The 21,625-nt window shown below is 44.0% G+C and overlaps 1 protein-coding gene and 1 pseudogene across 1 annotated transcript; both read left to right on the top strand.

Annotated features, from left to right (window-relative positions):
- Positions 1-21,625, top strand: part of LOC149461824 (uncharacterized) — a 45,175-nt pseudogene that overhangs the window by 4,909 nt on the left and 18,641 nt on the right.
- LOC149461825 (uncharacterized) lies at positions 17,511-21,423 on the top strand. The gene is made up of 6 exons (XM_089677688.1): positions 17,511-17,630; positions 17,833-18,000; positions 18,087-18,290; positions 18,783-18,974; positions 19,061-19,184; positions 21,359-21,423. The coding sequence occupies exons 1-6, from the start codon at positions 17,535-17,537 to the stop codon at positions 21,421-21,423; spliced, it is 849 nt and encodes a 282-aa protein (XP_089533814.1). The 5' UTR covers positions 17,511-17,534.

Below are 21,625 nucleotides of genomic sequence, written 5' to 3'. Positions count from 1 at the left end.
CTTGGGTACAATAACCCCAATCAGTGTCTATGATTCAGTGTGTAGGAGAGTTATAGAGTCTACAAACTATGGGATAGATGTCTGAAAATCCATCATGTCTGATGACGGCAGATCTCATTTCTGAGGACCAAAAACACCAGAACGGTACAAATTGTCAGAACTTTATCTGTGAGGAAATAATCCGTATACAATTCATGGAAACAGGCGGGATCTGGAATGAAGGAGATTCCCTACTAATTCTCACAAAGTAACCGACATCCCAGTTCTGTATTTGTGATAATTGGAAGACAAAATAAAACGCAATAATGTGCAAAAATATATATTTTTTAATAATATAAATCAGTACAAAATGGGGATGAAATCTAATAGGTGATGATAAATAATAAACAATACAAGATAACAGTACAATGATCTAATCCACAATAATGGGGAGAAATACAAGCCAGCAATTACTTCCAAATATTAATGAATTACATCCAACTGTCTGGAAATGTCGTGTAAGAAATCAGTAACTCAGCAACATGTGACAACAGATATACAAATCCCCCCCGTGATCTCTCTACAGCCAGATATTCAACGCTCAACGTGTACCTTGCCATGACTTGATCTGGAATCCCATACACAGGCCAATCCAATCCGCTTACAATCTGAGATGAAGATGTAATGTTACATGAAGTAGTCTACCTTGTCATATATATACTGTATACATCCGGATAAACCATTGACTAGAAGCCAGAATCAGCTTCAGGGATATGTAAAATCAATCTTCCCCAGAGGAGTGAAATGATAATAATTTATACTGCAGGTAAAATGACGTCACATCCCCTCCTGTGCTCACCAGAACCGTTATCGGACTAAACAATGTATCTGGAGATATAAGGGGAGTACAAGTTATCTGAGGAAAATGAAAGTTCTAGTTCCCAATATGGACTGTATGGTGTCAGTGATGTCAGCTTTCAGTGCGCTCACTTCAGGGGGTGTCTGTGTCCGTCTGTTGCCCCTTGTCTCCTGTCTTGTGAGGTCTTGTTTTGTGATGTGTGTCCTCTTCTCTGTCCGTCTCTTAATTTTATCCCTCCAAATAAAACCTTGGCGGGCAAAGCTCATCTCTCCTCACGATGACGTCAGACTAGGTGCTATTTTCTCTACTAATTGATTTCAGTGACCTGAAGGGGGCAGTATAGGATGAGGAATTCTCTGACATGTCTTCTGGAACATGACAAGGGTTGACCTTTAACCTCGGCTGGTAAGGACATGACTACATTTACAGAGAACTGCTTTTCAGCCAGGTTTGGTGTCACACAGACTGGTACCCATGTCACTGCTAATAATGTATTACTGAAAGTGGTTGTAAACCTAAAAACACAAATCAGTCTAATCCTGCAGTTGGGTAGATTTTACCTTTACTGAGCCATTCAGCTTAGTCTGGTATCTTGAAGCAATCCCTTTCTCCAGAAATCCCGCCTGATCTTCTGAGCAGAATAAATCTGACACCAGCAGAAATATGGTGTCACCACTCCCCTTCTCCTGTGAGTGACAGGCTGTGCTGACGATGAGACCAGTATGAGCCTCCATGTAATACACTGCAAGGGGTGGGGGAGGGGGTGTCCTCTCCATGCTGGTCTCTGCCTTCACAAGATCCACAACTCAGCACTCATCAGCACCAGTGATTGTTCTTGAGCCGAGGCTGGAGGGGGTATAACTGGGGGATTGTGTGACATCACATCTCCACCTACTATTCTCTGGTCCTAAGCCACGCCCACGGACCAGCAGAGTTTGGAGGGCGGAGACAAGCTAAAGGAGCATTTTTCTGAGGTACACTCACAGCTGTATGGATTTGTACATTAAAATGTATTCATTTATGGAAAAAAGTAATTTTTAATATTTGGGTTTACAACCACTTTAAGTGATTCTGGAGAAAACAAAATCTAGTAATATATATCAAGTAATGTATTAATTAAGTGATTCTGGAAAAGAAAACAAATCTACCTAAATATCCTACAAAAAGATGAGGTCATTATACTGAGACTTCTTATCTCACGTCTTCTGTAACATAACAACGTTGTCATACAATGAACTCAAACTGATACTTTATAATGTTACAAACAGAATATCCCCAATATATCAATATGTATTCATTGTTAAACCATTTCATATAAATATATGTATGTGGAAATGGAATCTAGTAATATAAACCTGGATGACATAAGTAAGCAAGCATTCACTTCATGTAATACTAATAATAATACAATTGACATTTTTGGATCAGATATTCCTGTCACATAATAATAACACCATATACAATGTAAGGTATAATATGCACTCTTTCCAGAGGATCATGGGAAATAATCATTGTGACCAGTTCTTGTGTCCTTTGTTCAATCTAGACATGGACTCATCCATTTATCTTACCACTTGGTGTCATGTCTAGTCTTCATCTTGTAGCCGTCTGATACCACCATACCTCCCCCCAGATTTATAACCTGGGAACATAAGCTGTAACCACCTTGGAATGCTCTTAGAATCTGTGTTCAGAAACCATGAAATAGAATATACAGAACAAAATGGCTTCCAGCATGTCCATGTAGAGATGATAAGTTCAGGCCTTCCTGTTTCATTCTGTGAGCCCAGAACAGTTCCGTCATTTCCCCCCTTTTTCCCCATGGTATTCAGGTGAACAACCTAAGACATATCTGGGACAAAGGTCGGAGTATAAGTCATTTACTCCAAAGAGTGAGGCCTTTCTTCATCCTGGATTGAGGAATGTTTTCCTCTTTTCATCCAAACTGATAATGGCATGGTGGAGTCTTAATAAAAATTAAATGAACTGCAAAGTAGTTGTTTCCACCATCTTACCCAACATCGAGAATACAAAGCTTGTAATCAAAAATGTGATGAATCACTTTGGTCATTGATTTGTAGACATTGGTTGAGTAGTGAATGTTTTCCTGGTGTGTTCCAACATGACCCGTACTCTTGCTTGAGCTCGGTTTATGTGGCAGTATTCCATTCTTGTATTTCCACAAGTTGTAGCTGGGATATGTGGTAGTTTCTCTCAATGGATATCTTTGGGTCCACATTCACAAAGATCTTCTGAGATAATATCTCTCTTTCTGTTACTAAGAATCCTGGAACATCTTTCCTGATGAGGGACCCGGTCCAATGATAGGTTCGGACTTGAGGTGTACACCAAGGATTAAGTCCATCCAAACGATCGCTGTGTCTTTGCTAGCCATCCACATCTTTACCAAATAATGATCTGGTTTGTTTGGACCTTCAGTCTTGATCAATATGGATTCAATATGGATGCTATTAAAGAAAAACAGATAGTTTTAATATGTATTATTATCAATTAATTATTTAAATTTTCTAGCTATGCTGGATATTAACTGATTGACCACATTATTATGGTATTCTGCTATAATTGGTATGTCCAATAAAACTCCATAGGACTTGAGATATGAACATCTGGATGTTGAGAGAAAAACATCAGAATGTTCAATCATTATAGTAACATTCTCTTATGGTACAAATTAAAAATCTTCTTCTACATCACCTTGCATCATTCTCAGTTGAGACCTAGGATGACAAGCACGGAATTGATTAACTAGTTGCCGACCGCAGATAGCCGAATGACGGCTTCACTGCGGCCGGCCAGTTCTGGGTGGACGTCATATGACGTCCCCCCAGAACGCGCTCTCCTGCGCGCCCCAGGGGGCGCGCACCCGGCGATCTCCCTGGTGGCTGTGTCCTACGGACACAGCTGATCACGTGATGTGGTAAAAGGCCGATCATACCGTCCTTTTACCACGTGATCAGCGGTGTCCAATGACACGCTGATCACAGGGAAATGCAAGTGCCGGTTCTCGGCTGCACTTTCCTCACGCTGTCAGATCGTGAGGAAAGTACTGCCGAGAACCGGCAGTTGTCAGAGCGGGGATCGGCACCGATCATCAGGGCCACTGATGATCAGTGCCCTGATGATCGGTGCCCAGCAGTGCCACCCACAAGTCCCGCCCACCTGTGCCCAGCAGTGCGCCCACTAGCTCCGCCCACCTGTGCCCAGCAGTGCACCCACCTGTGCCCAGCAGTGCACCCACCTGTGCCACTCTGCAGTGTCACACACCTGTGCCCAGAAGTGCCACCTACCTGTGCCCAGCAGTGCCACCCACCTGTGCCCACCAGTGCCACCCACCTGTGCCCACCCACCAGTGCTGCCCACCAGTGCCACCCACCAGTGCTGCCAGTCAGTGCCACCAGTCAGTGCCCAGCGGTTGTGCCAGTCAGTGCCGCCAGTCAGTGCCCAGCAGTGATGCCAGTCAGTGCCCTCTATCAGTACCCATCATCAGTGTCACCTATCAGTGCCGCCTATCAGTGCTGCATATTAGTGCCGCCTATCCGTGCCACCTCATTAGTACTGCCTATCAGTGCCCTTTAGTGCTGCCTATCAATGCCCATCAGTGCTGCCTCATCAACGCACATCAGTGAAGGAGAAAAAATACCTGTTTGAAAAATTTTATAATAGAAACAAAGAAACTTTTTTTTTTCTTTCAAATTTTTTGCACTTTTTTAATTTATAGCGCAAAAAGTAAAGCGCCCAGTGGCGATTAAATACCACCAAAAGAAAGCTCTATTTGTGAGAAAAAAATGATCAAAATTTCATATGGGTACAATGTTGCATGACCGCGCAATTGTCAATCAAAGTGCGGCAGCGCTGAAAGCTGAAAATTGGCCTGGTAAGGAAGGGGGTATAAGTGCCTGGTAGGCAAGTGGTTAATATGAACCCATTTGTCCACACAATCTCCATTTATGACAATTCTTATTTTATATATCACAGGTGAAATGTTGTCAGTATTAGTATACGGACCTTTCCATGAAGGAAGACATTTCTTTTCCTTGACTATATCTGGAGCACAGTTGTATAAATACATTGTATCACTTACTTTATGCTCCTTCTTGGTAGTTTTGAGATGGTAATACGTTTTGTTGCTTATCACGGCTTTCTCTAGATTCTTCTGTGCAAAGGCAAAATCATGTTGTAGGTTCTGTCGAAGGTTTTCCACATATTGATGTGTCGTGGCTGCATTGATCAGGTTATGGTCAGATGTGTGATACAACAGAAGTTGTGGAAGTACATTTTCCTACCTATCATCAACTCAAATGGTGACATCTTGGTTGTGGTACTTGGAGTTGCTCTAATAGCCATGAGCACTAAAGGTAACGTCATATCCCAGTCTTTACCTGATTCTTTCATGAATTTCTTCAGGATGTTGATGATTGACTGGTTATAGCACTCTACTGCTCCGCTAGATGCTGGACGATAGGCAATGTGTAACTTACATTTGACACCTGACATTTTCCACATCTTAGACATTACCTCACTTGTAAAATGTCTGCCATGATCCGAATCAATCCTTTGAGGAAGACCAAGTCTGGAAAATACATGGTTAATGAGTGACGTGGCACATGTTTCAGTGGTATTATTGGGAGCCGGTGAACATTCTACCTACTTAGTAAATAAACAAGTGACTGTCAACATGTATTTGTTTCCTGTAGATGATTTTGTGACAGGACCAATAAAATCAATCTGCAAATTGGACCATGGCAATGAGAAACCCTTCTTCTGAAGTTGGACATGATGGCTGAAACTGAGCACAAACTAGACAACCCTGACAGTAGGTTTGAACATTCTTCAACATATGAGGGCAGTAAGCATAATCCCGGAGTAATTCGTAGGGAATCTTCTCACCTCGGTGACCTGCTGTAGGTGCTTCATGAGCATGTTGTAACATGAGTCCTCGACATTTTTGGATGTTCTTGTCAGTAATCCATCTCTAATACTGAATTGAGATTTGGATGTCACTAATAATCGGAGGTCTTCTTCTTGGGCATAGTCTTCCTCCAATATAGGGTTGTTAACCACTTCCCGACTGGCCGTTGTATATAAACGGCCGGACGGTGGCACTGCAGGGTCGGGTGGCCGTCTATAAACGGCCTCTCCACACCCTGCTTGTGCGCGCTCCCTGGGAGCGCGCAGCACCGCGATCCGCTGCCCGCTGTGTCCTCCGGACACAGTGAAACACCGATCATCGGACGGGACCTCTGTACGAGGTCCCGATCATGTGATCACTGATTGGCCAATCAGTGATCACATGCAAAGTAGTAAGCAAGATGTCACTTCTGACATCATTGCTTACTATGTGTGAAATCTGTGAATGATCACAGAGGTCACATGGTACAAGGCTATTCACAAAAGCCTTGTACCATGTGACAAGCTGTGACCAATCACAGCTCACTCAGTTCTTCTCAATGAGTGCAGGAATGCACACAGAGAGAAAGAGAAATGATTGCTTTTACATCCTATATGGGTGTAAAAGCAATCAGTGTAAAAAAAAAAAAAAAAATCTTCATCACCCCTCACAAGTAGTACAGTGTCACCATGGTGACACTGTACTGCTAGGGTGACAGTATGTAAAAAAAAAAATAAAAATAAAAAATAATATAAAAAAATAAAATAAAAGTGTAAAAACAAAATGTTTAAAAATTATAATTTTTGCTTATAAACTAATTTGGATTTTTTTTTTTTTTTACTAAAAAGATAACAGAATAAATTTTGGCTAAGATTTATGATGAAATATTATTTATTTGCAAAATTTTATAAAAAAAAACACTTTTTTTCAAAATTTTTGGACATTTCATTTACATAGCAAAAAAAATACAAATCCCAGTGGTGAATAAATACCACCAAAATAAAGCTTTATCTATCTCAAAAAAATGGTAAAAAATTCATTTGGGTACAGTGTTGCATGACCGCGCAATTGCCATTCAAAGTGTGATAGCGCTAAAAGCTGAAAATTGCCCTGGTCAGGAAGGGGGTGAAAGTGTCCGGTCTGGAAGTGGTTAACAGATTCTTTAATGTAAGTGAATATAAATGCAGAGCACAAATAAATGCAATCAGATGCAGTGGTACTAATACCTAATGTGAGGCGTTGAACGCATGTGCAAACATGTGCATGATCAGCAAACTGTATTCATACCATAATATAAATAAATAGATAGAACATACAAATGAGTATAATCAATGCAATATGTGCAAAACCTTGTGTGAGAAGTGATAAACGTATGTGCATAGATGTGCGTGGTTACCTGACACCTATATCCTATATCCCACGTACTAGTATATAACCATATATCTTCTAAACCATATTTATCAAGTGACCAATCACCTCCACATAATATAGTCCTTCATGTGCATCAACATGGGAAGTCCTTTATATACAGTGCTCACAATCCACCGTCCAATACTCCTCCAAAATGACATTGATCTGTGCCTTTACCTGCCCGGTGCTTCAAGTGATAACCAGTAATCACATTCCTGCTCATTCACATCCAGATGAAGGGCTCTTGTGTCACCCTTCAGTGTGCATACACCCCGGACACACTATTGCCCTCACCTTCAGGTTTGACCTGCATCCCAGGTCATACTGTGCTTTTCCCCTTGTAACCCGGGCAGGTATACTGGTACAAACTGCTCACCACCGTCAGCTCTTTAAAACTCTCCAACTCCGCTCCATATCATAGAAAAGAACACTCCAAATAGTGTAATATTTCCAATAAAATACCTTTATAAAAATAATATAATAATGAACTCACATTTAAAAGTGTCCACCTGGGACACTGCAGGGTGAAATCTCTATTGGGATATGTGATGGTCCTATACCAAGATGGCGGCCCATGCACTTCCAGTATTACTGTTTGACATCATCGGCATATAGGGGGCAGTATAGGATTGGGAAGGATTTGGGTTCCTCTGACATGTCTTCTGCAACATGACAAGGGTTGACCTTTAACCTTGGCTAGTAAGGACATCACTATATTACCAGATAACTGCTTTTCTGACGGGTTGGTTTCAGACAAACTTGTACCAAAGTCACTGCAAATAATGTATTAAGTGATTCTGGAGAAGAAAAATCTACCTAAATATCCTACAAAAAGATGAGGTCATTATACTGAGACTTCTTATCTCACGTCTTCTGTAACAGAACAACGTTGTCATACAATGAACTCAAACTGATACTTTATAATGTTAGAAACAGAATATCCCCAATATATCAATATGTATTCATTGTTAAACCATTTCATATAAATATATATATGTGGAAATGGAATCTAGTAATATAAACCTGGATGACATAAGTAAGCAAGCATTCACTGCATGTAATACTAATAATAATACAATTGACATTTTTGGATCAGATATTCCTGTCACATAATAATAACACCATATACAATGTAAGGTATAATATGCACTCTTTCCAGAGGATCATGGGAAATAATCATTGTGACCAGTTCTTGTGTCCTTTGTTCAATCTAGACATGGACTCATCCATTTATCTTACCACTTGGTGTCATGTCTAGTCTTCATCTTGTAGCCGTCTGATCCCACCATACCTCCCCCCAGATTTATAACCTGGGAACATAAGCTGTAACCACCTTGGAATGCTCTTAGAATCTGTGTTCAGGAACCATGAAATAGAATATACAGAACAAAATGGCTTCCAGCATGTCCATGTAGTGATGATAAGTTCAGCCTTCCTGTTTCATTCTGTGAGCCCAGAACAGTTCTGCCAACCTGGTAATCTACGATTGGCTCATAACCCTGTGGGGTGATAACCTGTAGGCACCTGCTGATCTACGATTGGCTCATAACCCTTTGGACTGGTAACCTGTAGGCACCTGCTGATCTACAATTGGCTTATACCCCTGTGGGATGGTATCCTGTAGGCACCTGCTGATCTACAATTGGCTTATAACCCTGTGGGGTGGTAACCTGTAGGCACCTGGTGATCTATGATTGGCTTATAACCCTGTGGGGTGGTAACCTGTAGGCACCTGCTGATCTACGATTGGCTCATACCCCTGTGTATCCTGTTCAGATGATGATTGCAGCACTCCCAATGTTGTTCATGTAATGGAGTGCACAGTGTGTTCCATCCAAGAAGGGCAGCAAGGTAGAAGCCGGCAATTACAGGCCAGTGAGTCTAACATCGGTGGTAGTCAAGTTAATGGAATCACTCCTGAAAGGAAGGATCATTGATCATCTAGAAACACACAACTTGCTGGATCCAAAGCAGCATGGCTTTACTGAGGGCAGACCATGGCAGACTCGACTGATTGGACTTTTTGACTATATTACCAATGATTTGGACCAGGGTGGTGCTGTGGACATAGAATATCTTGATTCCAGCAAGGCATGTGATACAGTTCCACATAACGATCTAATACAGAAGTTGGACAAGCTAGGACTTAGCCCTTGGGTGGTTCAGTGGATGTGCAGTTGGCTAAAGGAGAGATACCAGAGTGTGGTTGTAAATGGGGATCACTCAGAACAGAGAGCAGTCACTAGTGGTGTACCCCAAGGCTCTGTACTGGGACCTGTTCTATGTAATCTATATGTAAGTGATAGAACTAAAGGGTTGTTGGGTAAGGGGATGTCTCTTTGCTGATGACACAAAGGTGTGTAATAGGGAGGATATCCCTGGAGGTGTCTGTAACATGGAACAGGATTTAGCATTGCAGGAAGATTGGTAAAAAAGTGGAAATTGCAGTTCAATATTTCAAATCTAAAATAATGCACCTAGGGAAAAAGAATCCCTTGAGAAAGTACAACATTGGGGTACAGTGTTGGCCAGCACTTCAGAAGAAAAGGATTTTGGGTACTTATTTCAGATGATTGCAAAATGAACAAACAGCATGGCCAGGCAGTGGGGAAAGCAAATAGAATTCTAGGATGCATCACTAGAGGGGTCACCAGCGGGAGGAAGGTATGACAGAATGCGGCATCCGACCTCAGCCCTTCTCACCAACTCGTGACCGAAGGACCAGCCGATCTGCCACTTGCGTAACAATGCCACTCTCAGTTGCGCCCTGAACAAAGATTTTCCAGCTTGTGGCACTACAATCTATGTGCCAGCAGCCTGAGAGCGATTGTTACTGGTTAATTACGCAATTAACCCTTCACACTGCCACCACCACCTTTTTACAGAGAAGGAGGAAACTCACAAATCTTAGCAGTAACACTATGATATTAGTATAAGTGTCTGTAATACACACTGTCACCTCAGACAGGGATATCAGAGGATTATTACATACAGGAACACTCTTCCAGGGACAGGGATATTCAGAGGATTATTATATACAGGAACACTCTTCCAGGGACAGGGATATTCAGAGGATTATCACATACAGGAGCACTCTTCCAGGGTCAGAGATTCTTTAGTTTGCATTAAAAGCTTTAGAGACAGTTCAACACTTTTCAGAAAATAGGATTTATTACTAAAAAGGTCAAAATGGTGCAATAAAAATATTTACAAACAAAGATGTAACAAAGATATAAAGAGAGCAATAAAACAACAGAGAAATAAAAGAAAGGAGTTCAGAAGGCAGAATACTTGCAATATCCTTGGTTTGAGCAGAGTCCAATTGTCCGAACAAAAAGATTGCCTTGGCTCTCAAGTCTGTTAGATGTTTTCTGATTGATGTTAAATGAGAGCTGTCTTCTCCAGGCTGTCAGTCTTTTTCTACCATATTAAAGGGGTGTCTCCTGAGAACAAATGACCAATCATGCAGTTTGGGGATGGGTGTTAGGTGGTAACCAAGGTTATGACCAAATCCCTTACAATTTTATACTAAGGTCAATAACCTTCAATAGGTACAGGCAGCATCCTAGCAACTGACAGATTAATATTTAGAAATATATTCCGAACCAGGGGTGGACTGACCATTTGGAAACTCGGGCACTGCCCGAGGGCTCGGGGTGAGTAGGGGGCCCCATGAGATGCCCCTGGTACCTTTTTCATAGGCTTTTTTGAGTTTGGGCAAGGACACAGGGGCCCCATGATCCCCTATTGCCCAGGGGCCCCATGAGTTGTCAGTCCGCCCCTGTTCGGAACACAAAGATACCAAGCATAGCATACCCTTGTCACCCAGGAGGAAAGAGACTGCTTCTTCTCTCTTGTAGGCACTAACATAGTAATGTAAGGTCTTGTGTGACTCATATTAAAATGATCTATCTGTATATATACTTCATATTAATGTGCCCAGTTCCTGCTGAAGTTTATAAATTGTATGAAAAATTACTCTTGTGGAATGTACATTTTATGGCACGCTCTGCTCTAATAGCCTAACAGGTCATGACTGACTGAGTTATTGTTTTACATCCGGGCAGAGGGAAGTGGTTTTCCAGCAAACCCCCTGGAACCAGACTAATTAGAGGTTTACAGCCCTGGAGCTGATCTATCTGTGTTTTATTTAGGATAATAGATCCTGTTGACATCCGTCAACTTGTAGCTATGCATTCCATGGACAAAGGGATGAGGGAGGACAGAAGGGAACATGGCTGAAACCTAACAAGATGGCTGTCATGTACAACGTCTATGCCTCTATTGCACACAATCATCACAGAAGGAGGTCCTGATTCCTCTATATAGATCTTTATATTGCTAGAGGGGTCACCGGCAGGAGGAAGAAGGTCCCGATTCCTCTATATAGATCTTTATATCACTAAAGGGGTCACTGGCAGGAGGAAGGAGGTCCTCATTCTATATAGATCTTTATATCACTAGAGGGGTCACCGGCAGGAGGAAGGAGGTCCTGATTCCTCTATATAGATCTTAATATCACTAGAGGGGTCACCGGCAGGAGAAAGGAGATCATGATTCCTCTAGATAGATCTTTATATCACTAGAGGGGTCACCGGCAGGAGGAAGGAGGTCCCGATTCCTCTATATAGATCTTTATATCACTTGAGGGGTCACCAGCAGGAGGAAGGAGGTCCCGATTACTCTATATAGATCTTTATATCACTTGAGGGGTCACCAGCAGGAGGAAGGAGGTCCCGGTTACTCTATATAGATCTTTATATCACTTGAGGGGTCACCAGCAGGAGGTGGAAGGTCCTGATTCCTCTATATAGATCTTTATATCACTAGAGGGGTCATGAATCATGCTGAGCCCTCTCTGGGTAGTTATGTCTGAGACTGCAGAAGGACCCATGGCTGTTGAGACATCTGACTTGGTTGGTAATTGGTTTTCCATGTGCTCAAGGATTCTTTTGCAACCTCTGCACCATGTAAGACAAGGCAGAGATTGATTGACAGATGTCCCCTATTGCAGAGGCCTCCCTTTCAGACTCCATCATTGGCTGACTGGTACTGTCATGTACCTGATGGGGGACTGAAATGACGAGGTCGGCCTTACTTGTGTCACTAGCCCTGACCCCACTGGAAGAGGAACAGAGGGTGTCTAGGGACCAGGGGGACAAGAGCGCCAGCAGGTGTTGTTTGCAGCTCTTGCAGTTGGAGACTTTGGAAGACTGATGAACCTCCAATTGAGGCACAGTAGTGATATGCAGAGCTGGTATGGTAGATCACCAGGTGTGCACCAGAGCAAGGCAGGAAGCAGGCATGGGAGACAGGAGCAATGTCATAGGAATAGCCGGGGTCATTAATGGGCGGACAGCAAGGTACCAAATCATAAGCAAGCCAAAGTCAGGAGCAGAGCCGAAGTCAGGAACCAGTATCAAGCAGGGGAGTAATCAGAGTCAGGTCAGGAACAAGCCGGGTCAGCAACAAGGAAATCACACACAGGAACGAGCAGGAAACAGGGAACAGCTGAAGACCAGTCAGCACTCAGCACAGGCAAAGGCACCTTTTAAATAGTCCACCTGGAGCCAATCTTCACCGTGCATGATCGTACATTTCTGTGCACATGCGCACGTCTAATCACCAGCCGTCTCACGGGAATTCCCTTACAGAGGGGTCACCGGCAAGAGGAAGGAGGTCCTGATTCCTCTATATAGATCTTTATATCACTAGAGGGGTCACCGGCAGGAGGAAGGAGGTCCTGATTCCTCTATATAGATCTTTATATCACTAGAGGGGTCACCGGCGAGAGGAAGGAGGTCCCGATTCCTCTATATAGATCTTTATATCACTAGAGGGGTCACCGGCAGGAGGAAGGAGGTCCCGATTCCTCTATATAGATCTTTCTATCACTAGAGGGGTCACCGGCAGGAGGAAGGAGGTCCTGATTCCTCTATACAGATCTTTATATCACTAGAGGGGTCACCAGCAGGAGGAAGGAGGTCCTGATTCCTCTATATAGATCTATCACTAGAGGGGTCAGCAGCAACCTCATTTAGAATACTGTGTCCAGTTCTGGAGACCTCGCTTACATAAAGGTGATAAGACAGAACGAGTCCAGAGACGGGGAATACAAATAGTGATATCAGGAGAGACTTCAGGAACGTAACATGTCCAGTCTGGAGGAGAGAAGGGAAAGGGGAGACATGACTGAAACCTTTACATACAACAAGGGAGTGAATAGGGTTCAGGAGGACAGGATTTTCAATATAAAACCAAAATGAAGAACACGGGACATGACCTCCAACTAACTGGAGGAAAGTTCACAACTAATCTCAGAAAGTATTATTTTACTGAAAGAGTAGTTGATGCTTGGAATACATTTCCAGTAGAGGTAGTGAGCCAGTGACAAATCACAGAGATCATCACAATAGTACACAATGAATGGCTATGAATGAAAGCCATTCATTGTGTACAACTGTCATATGATCACTGTGATTGGTCATAGCAATCACATGGTACTGGGCTGGCCAGATAAAATGATCTGTCATTTGGTGGACACAGCAGGTGACATATCAAGATATAGCAGAGCCACTAGACTTGGAGGACTTCATATGATGTCCTCCCAGGATGGGAAAGATCCCGCTCAGCTGTCATTCTGCTATAGGCCTGGTGGGAAGCAGTTCATTACAGGGGTCACTGTACAGGTTCTACATGTAGTCTCGGGGGTCCCTGTGGAAGTCCATGTGTGGACATTTCTACCTATGATAAATGACAGGCTAAACCCACCTGGAGACTTTCTCCACACCTGGAGTGTGCTGAGTTCTTGGAGAACGTCTACACAGTGTTTCCAGATTGGCTTTATCACCCCAACGAGCTCGCTCCAGTTCATGGATGTCATCATTATGTTTGGAGGATCTCACCAGTCAGGAGCCTTTCCTGTCATCCTACATGTTCCCTTCTGAGGATTGTTCTATCCTTCCAAACAAATGTATGAAATCATGGATGAGTCCTCCTTCTATGTGATCTAGAAGATCTTCAATCACAATGTCTTTATGGATGAAGTGGATGGCCCAGTTTATATATTATTTATTGCTTTACAGCTTTATTCCCTCCAGGATTCATTCTTTATTTATAGAACCATTCAAGGAAGTGTTCTTACTTTGAGAGATCTCCACCACCATTCCTCTGTGACCATTACATCCTTGTCATTTATGTCTAACATCTTCATTATGAGTGGATTGATATATATTATTATACTTTACGATGTATTTTTGCATTTTTTTTACCCAAAAAGATCTGTTTTGGAGATCTCTGTTTTATTATGTATTTTGTTTTTATCTTGTGTTCTGTGTCTTTAAGACTTTTCTATCTGTAGTAAAATATATTATTTAAACAGTTGGTTGCATAAGAGTTAGGTTTATTGTTTCTTACTTTTTTTAGTTCTTTTTGATCTTCCCTGGTATCTCTGTAAGGTAGATACAATGCTGGAATGGTTATTAGGGGATGTTTCTCGGGGCTGCAGTTCCTCTGAACTCCACAAGATGGTGATCTCATTTCTCCCCAGACAGGACTTCTCTATGGGATACAGATAGGAAGTGATGTCAGGTACAGACAGGAAGTGATGTCAGGTAGACAGGCCATTCCGAGAGGTGAGTGGGGAGGAAGCAGATCAGAGACATTGGTGGACGTGGCAGCAGAGGAGGTAATAAGATGTTATTTCCTATTTACACCCAGTAACCTCACCGTCACGTCCGTCCTCTTCCTCCATAGTCACGTCCGTCCTCTTCCTCCATAGTCACGTCCGTCCTCTTCCTCCATAGTCACGTCCGTCCTCTTCCTCCATAGTCACGTCCGTCCTCTTCCTCCATAGTCACGTCCGTCCTCTTCCCCCATAGTCACGTCCGTCCTCTTCCCCCATAGTCACGTCCGTCCTCTTCCCCCATAGTCACGTCCGTCCTCTTCCTCCATAGTCACTGTCAGGGCTCCGGGGTGTGACCAGAGGTATGTGACTGACGCAGGGAAACGCAGGCTTCAGATAAGTTATAAACAATATAATTTATTAAAGACTAACAATACAAACATAAACGCAGTGCAATACTAAAACATAACACAGTGCAAACAAACCAAACCACCCACAGATAACAGTACATACAATGCAAGCGTCGTCAGGCAGGCCGGGTCAATAACAATCGGGCAGGTAGGAACAGGGGGTCAGGCAGAGAATGGTCAGGGTCACAAGTCAGGGATGAAACAGGAGAAGTCAGCAGAGGTCCGGATCAGGCAGGGTCAGCAACGAATCAGTCAGACAGGAACAGGGATGCAGGTAACAAGATACAGGGCCCAGGAAAAAAACACACCAAGGCAGAGACTGCAGGTCTGGCCATCCCTTAAATACACCTGCATGATCAGCTTCAGGTGTTTGGCTGGATGCAAGGTTGAGTCTCTGATTGCCGGGAGCACCCGCTGGCCAGCCCTGGTACTGCAGCCCACAAGGCAGGTGAGTCCCACCATTACTGGCAAGTCCATTCCTGACAGTCACTGTGATGTCTTTTATCTCCAGCAGATGATGATACACACATATATAGTGTGGGAACCCAGATGAACCCCTTCAGGGGCAGAACATTCCCCCACTTCCGGGGCCGGAACATTCTCCTCATTGTGGAGATAAATTCTAGTAATATGGTCCTCTAAACAAACAGCACTGACAATAAATAGACAAGACAAGGACCATCCTGACCATACATGGCCTACAAAGGACAATGATGACACTACACAGGCAGCCAATGGGCAATCATTACACTATGCAGCCAACACAATGATGGAGTGCCGGGGTCAGGAGTATGGAGCATAGAGCCCCTTACATTGCTGCTCAGGGGGAAGGAAACATTCCTTTTTAACAAGAAATGTATATAAATCTGAGGTGCTTTTAGGAATGTCCGGGGGTTTAAAAAATAAATGGGGCTTTATAGAGACTAAAACATTTAATATGTGTAACATTGAGCTGTTTATCTCCTCCTCCCCTCCCCCGCCTGTCTCCAGCACTGCACCCGGGGACTAGCAGGGAGGGGAGAGACCTTGCAGTGTAATGAGAACCGATTGGCTGCTCCTCAGGAAAGGGGAGTGTCCGGCTTATCTTTTCTCCCTTTCACTCCCAGAGCCATTTTTGCATTTTTGCACGTTTAAAAAATCATTTTATCCTGAAGACACAAAACCCCCAAAATATCGATTTTCTGAAAGTAGAGACTTTAGAGAATAAAATAGCGTCAGTTCTAATTTTTTATTTCACAAAATAATATCACAAAGTCTAGGAAATGCCAAATTTCAGTAAAAAATACTCTTAAGCTGATTTCAGGGCATAAAAAGCAATAAATGACCCATTTATGTGTAAAAATATAAAAGCCGAGGTTGCAGCGAGTAAATAGATATCCAACATGTCAAACCTTAAGTTGTGTGTGCTGAAATGGTGACAACCTTTAGTCCCCGGTATTATCTATATGTGGGGGAGGGGGGGGTCTTAAAATTTTTTAAAGGGAGGAGTTATGTACTTGGTTATAACTTTAATTCTTTGCATTTAAAAAAAACATTTTTACTTAAGGGGACAAAGTCCTCTATGAGATGACTTTTGATGACAGGTTCTCTTTATTGAAACATCCAGGGTCTAAAAGACCCCCAATGTCTCCCCTGTACTCCATTGGATGTAATGTAGTGCACATCGCACCGCATTACATTCTTTGCTGGCCTCGATGGTTGGGAAATCTGTCATAACATCACTTCTGGGTCAGGACAAGAAGGGAGTGAACGTGTCCGCTCTCCTCCGCCCCCTCTACCCTCCGACACTCACTGACCCGGGCCCACAGATGGGCAAGCAGAGCCGGGGAAGCATAGTAAGTACAGAGGAGGTTCACACACACGGGGTGGCAGAGGCTGGCACCTGAAAGGAGAGCCCTGCGGCTTGCCCTCAGCAGGGATAAAGATTAAACACAATACTTGCCCGGCCCCCAGAACTACATGTCCCGGGCGTCGGGCGATGTAAAGTGACCATCCCTGCATGATGAGCCGACATTGACCTCACAGCACTGCCTCAGAGCAAACTAGTCATAGGAAGGATCAGATTTATCATTCCTTGTCTGCAGATCTAATACTCATCAAAACCAGTTCAGAGACCAAACAAACCCAACAGAGAAAAGGGGCCCCGGACCTCAAAATTGTAGTAAACACTAAACAGTCCAAACAAAATGTCTTCCCATGGGGGGAGTAGTTCTTCAATGTCCAGCAACCCTCCTATTCCCCCCTCACATCCACATCCTATTATTGTGTGACCAATACCATCCAAATCATTCTTACTTTCATTTCCCAAAGTTATCCGTCTACAAGGAGACCTGTATAGATCACATGATGGCACCAATGAGGATGGAGGAGGACCGGAGTCACATGACTGAGAAGATACTAAACCTCACCCTGGAGATCATCTACCTGCTGACCGGAGAGGTGAGGAGGATTCTGGGAGGTCACATGACATCACTCTTATCTCTATTAATAAAACACAGACCTGACTGGAGAGGTGAGGAGGATTCTGGGAGGTCACATGACATCACTCTTGTCTATTCTGGTCAATAGACCATTTTATTTTTGCACACATTTAGATGATGTCATGTGGTTGATATTGTTTTATTTTTCTCCTGATCTGTAGGATTATGTTGTAAAGAAGAAGTCTAGTGGGGAGCCAATCTCAGGAGGATGGAGCAGAACCCAGAGCCTCACCATGGTGCCTCCATCTTGTTCTCTGATACCTGAGAGGGAGAAAGAGCAGAAGATTCTGGAACTGACCACCATGATGGTCCATCAGCTGACAGGAGAGGTGAGCGGTGCCGGGAATTCTGGGACATTCTCCAGTAACAGACAAGGGATGTGTCTGGATGGTGACTGTATCATTGTGTGTGTCAGGTTCCTATAAGGTGTCAGGGTGTCACTGTCTATTTCTCCATGGAGGAGTGGGAGTATTTAGAAGGACACAAGGACCTCTACAAGGACGTCATGATGGACCATCAGCAGACTTTGGGTTTTGTGAAGATTGTAAGGAAGGAATTTCCCCGGAATGAGACGATATTGAAGCTCACCCTGGAGATCCTCAGCCTGCTGACTGGAGAGGTGAGTGTAATGAAGGGGTTAAATCTGACTGGGCTGTACACTGGGAGGTATTCAGAGTCACTTGAAGTCTTCTGATGTTCTGTAATCAATAACGACATCCACACAAGTACTATGAATACATAAAGTGTCCGGACTCTATGAGATTTGGTTATAGCACAAGATGGCGGCATTGGTTATAGAAGAGAACAATCTCAGCTTTAGTCCAATCAGAGAGACCCATGATTACCAGCATGCCACGCCCACTGACCACTAAATCCATGGGTGACATTTCCTGGTGGGTCAGTGAGCCTTACTAGTAAACCATTAGTGACTCTATTATATGACTTCTAGAAGGAGCTATAAATCTGACCCCATTGTCATCATATCATTGGATGGAGATGTCTGTCCTTTGCTGAGTCGGCACATTGTGGCCAATCCCTGGAGAATAAATCTAGAGCTGACCATAGAAGTGAGGGATTATGGGAGAGTGAGATTTATCTTTGTATCACACAGAACTGTACAGGAGTCATGAAGAAATCTACCGACAATGACACCAGAAGGAGATCTCATCGTATGACCACAAGATCCTCGAGAATCCAGAATCCCATCACCATCCACCCACCTCCATCCCTGATCCCTACAAGACAGAAGACACAGAAGATTCTAGAAGTCACCAAGAAGATGATGGAGCTGCTGACAGGAGAGGTGAGCGGTGCCGGGAATTCTGGGACATTCTCCAGTAACAGACAAGGGATGTGTCTGGATGGTGACTGTATCATTGTGTGTGTCAGGTTCCTATAAGGTGTCAGGGTGTCACTGTCTATTTCTCCATGGAGGAGTGGGAGTATTTAGAAGGACACAAGGATCTCTACAAGGACGTCATGATGGACAATCAGCCGCCCCTCACATCACCGGGTAAGAGGAGACTTTATTGTAAAGGAGAGAGCAGTACGGAGGATCCACCTAGATCCCCCATCATCTGATAAACACATAGAAACAATGGATTCAGTCAGTGTGTGTGTTTCCTACAGATGGATCCAGTCATGGGAACCCACCAGAGAGATGTCCCCGTCCTCTGTATTCCCGGGATTCCACACAGGAAGGTCACACCATCCCTCCCCATCATCAGGTAGATGATGACAATTATTGGGAGTTGTGATTTATACACAGCATGTTTGTTACAATGAATGTTTTATTATATCTTTCAGAGTGGAATCCTCGGGGATTATAATATTGATGTTAAAGAAGAGTATAAAGAGGAGGATGAGGAGTATGGAGTGATGGAGGAGTTTTCAGAAGGACACAAGGATATGATGGAGCCACCTAATACCAGGAACCCACCAGAGAGATGTCCCCATCCTCTGTATTCCCGGGATTCCACACAGGAAGGTCACACCATCCCTCACTATTACAAGGTTGGTGGGATGGAGAATCTAGAACATGGACTTGTAGAGACTATGGGCTCCAATCACAAAGCGGTATCTTCCCGTATCCCAGTATGTAGTAAGATGCTGCATTCTGTTTTTTAGTAGTGAAGCCTGCGGGTAATTTACCACTGGTGTCCATAGCAACACTTGTAAATAGCTTGTTGTTAAGGAGAGGGCAGCCGCCAGTGTCCCCAACAACCAGTAAACAAGGAGGGGACGGCCTCCAAGTTCCCCGCTGATGGCTGTGACAGGTCTGGTATGGATTTTGAGGGGAACCCCGATGCCAAAACAATAAAAATAAACGTGTGGTTTCCCCTCCAAAATCAATACCAGACCCTTAGTGAGTGCCCACCTTCCTCCTGAACCATACCAGGCCACATACCCTCAACATGGGGTGGGTGCTTCAGGGCAGGGGCGCTCTATCCTCCCAAAAGCACCTTGTCCCCATGGCGATGGGGACAAGGGTCCTTCCCCACAACCCTGGCCAGTGGTTGTGGGGGGCATATTGGAATCTAGAAGTCACCTTTAACATGGAGGCCCCCAGATCCCGGCCCCCCACAATGTGAATTAGTATAGAGTACATAGTACCCCTATTCATTCACCAAAAAAAGGTAGTTTAAGAAAACACTGGAAGTAATTTTTGAAAAAAACAAAAATAAAGAACAATATCCCCCTGATGTAGATCCATCGATGATCCAATCACGATACTCACTGTCATTGCCTTCTTGTGACATCACCAATACAACATGCCCCGGTCAGTGACATCACCAATACAACATGCCCCGGTCAGTGACATCACCAATACAACATGCCCCGGTCAGTGATGTCACCAATACAACATGCCCCGGTCAGTGACGTCACCAATACAACATGCCCTGGTCAGTGACGTCACCAATACAACATGCCCCGGTCAGTGACGTCACCAATACAACATGCCCCGGTCAGTGATGTCACCAATACAACATGCCCCGGTCAGTGTCGTCACCAATACAACATGCCCCGGTCAGTGATGTCACCAATACAACATGCCCCGGTCAGTGACATCACCAATACAACATGCCCCGGTCAGTGACGTCACCAATACAACATACCCCGGTCAGTGACATCACCGAGTGGCACCGTCCCTCAGTATATTTAGTGGCAGGAGGTAGCAGAGCTGTCAGACAGAGGGGAGTCTTCATTGGGAGCGGAGCTTTTCTTTCTGAGTCAGCGGTGACAGCGAGCATCGTGATTGATGATGGATCTACACCGGGGGGGACATTTTGCTTTAGTTTTGCTTTTTAATAAAGGACTTGTCAAAAACTGCCTGCTGTCTATTTAACAGAATACTTTTTGGGGGTGAATAATTAGGGGTACCATGTACCCCATACTCATTCACATGGGGTGAGGGATCTGAGGGCTTCCTTGTTACATTTTGTAAGTCCTCTGCCTGCAAACCCCCACAGCCACTAGCCTGGGTTGTGGGGAAGAGTCCCTTGTCCCCATCAACATGGACAAGGTGCTCTGGGGGAGCAAAGCCCCCCCGCCCCAGAGCATCCACTCCATGTTATGGGCACGTGGCCTGGTATGTTTCAGGAGGGGGGTCGCTTGCTCATCCCCCCCTTTCCTGACCTGCCAGCAGCATGCTCAGATAGGGGTCTGGTATGTGTTTCTTTCATTTAGGCAAGGGGTCCACCTCAAAATCCTTACCAGACCCCAGGGGGGGGGACCTTACAACATTTTCTTAATATTTTGTTGCCGGTAATTTTTTTTTTTTTTCGTGATTTATCGGTTGGTTAGGACGCAGCGGCCGCTCGCTCCCTAACAACCATGTTGTTTACTGGTTGTTAAGGATGCCAGCGGCCGCCCACTCTTTACCAAGCAGTACACATTTCCTGAATGCCGCATGTCTCCACCACTAATTAATGACCGCATGCATTTCATTCTTTA

Source organism: Staurois parvus, unplaced genomic scaffold, assembly GCF_062004578.1.
Source record: "Staurois parvus isolate SC_StPar_1 unplaced genomic scaffold, SC_StPar_1.0 ptg000191l, whole genome shotgun sequence".
Lineage (NCBI taxonomy): Eukaryota > Metazoa > Chordata > Amphibia > Anura > Ranidae > Staurois > Staurois parvus.
The sequence above is the reverse complement of the archived record's forward strand: the minus strand, read 5'-3'. Positions and strand labels throughout refer to the sequence as shown.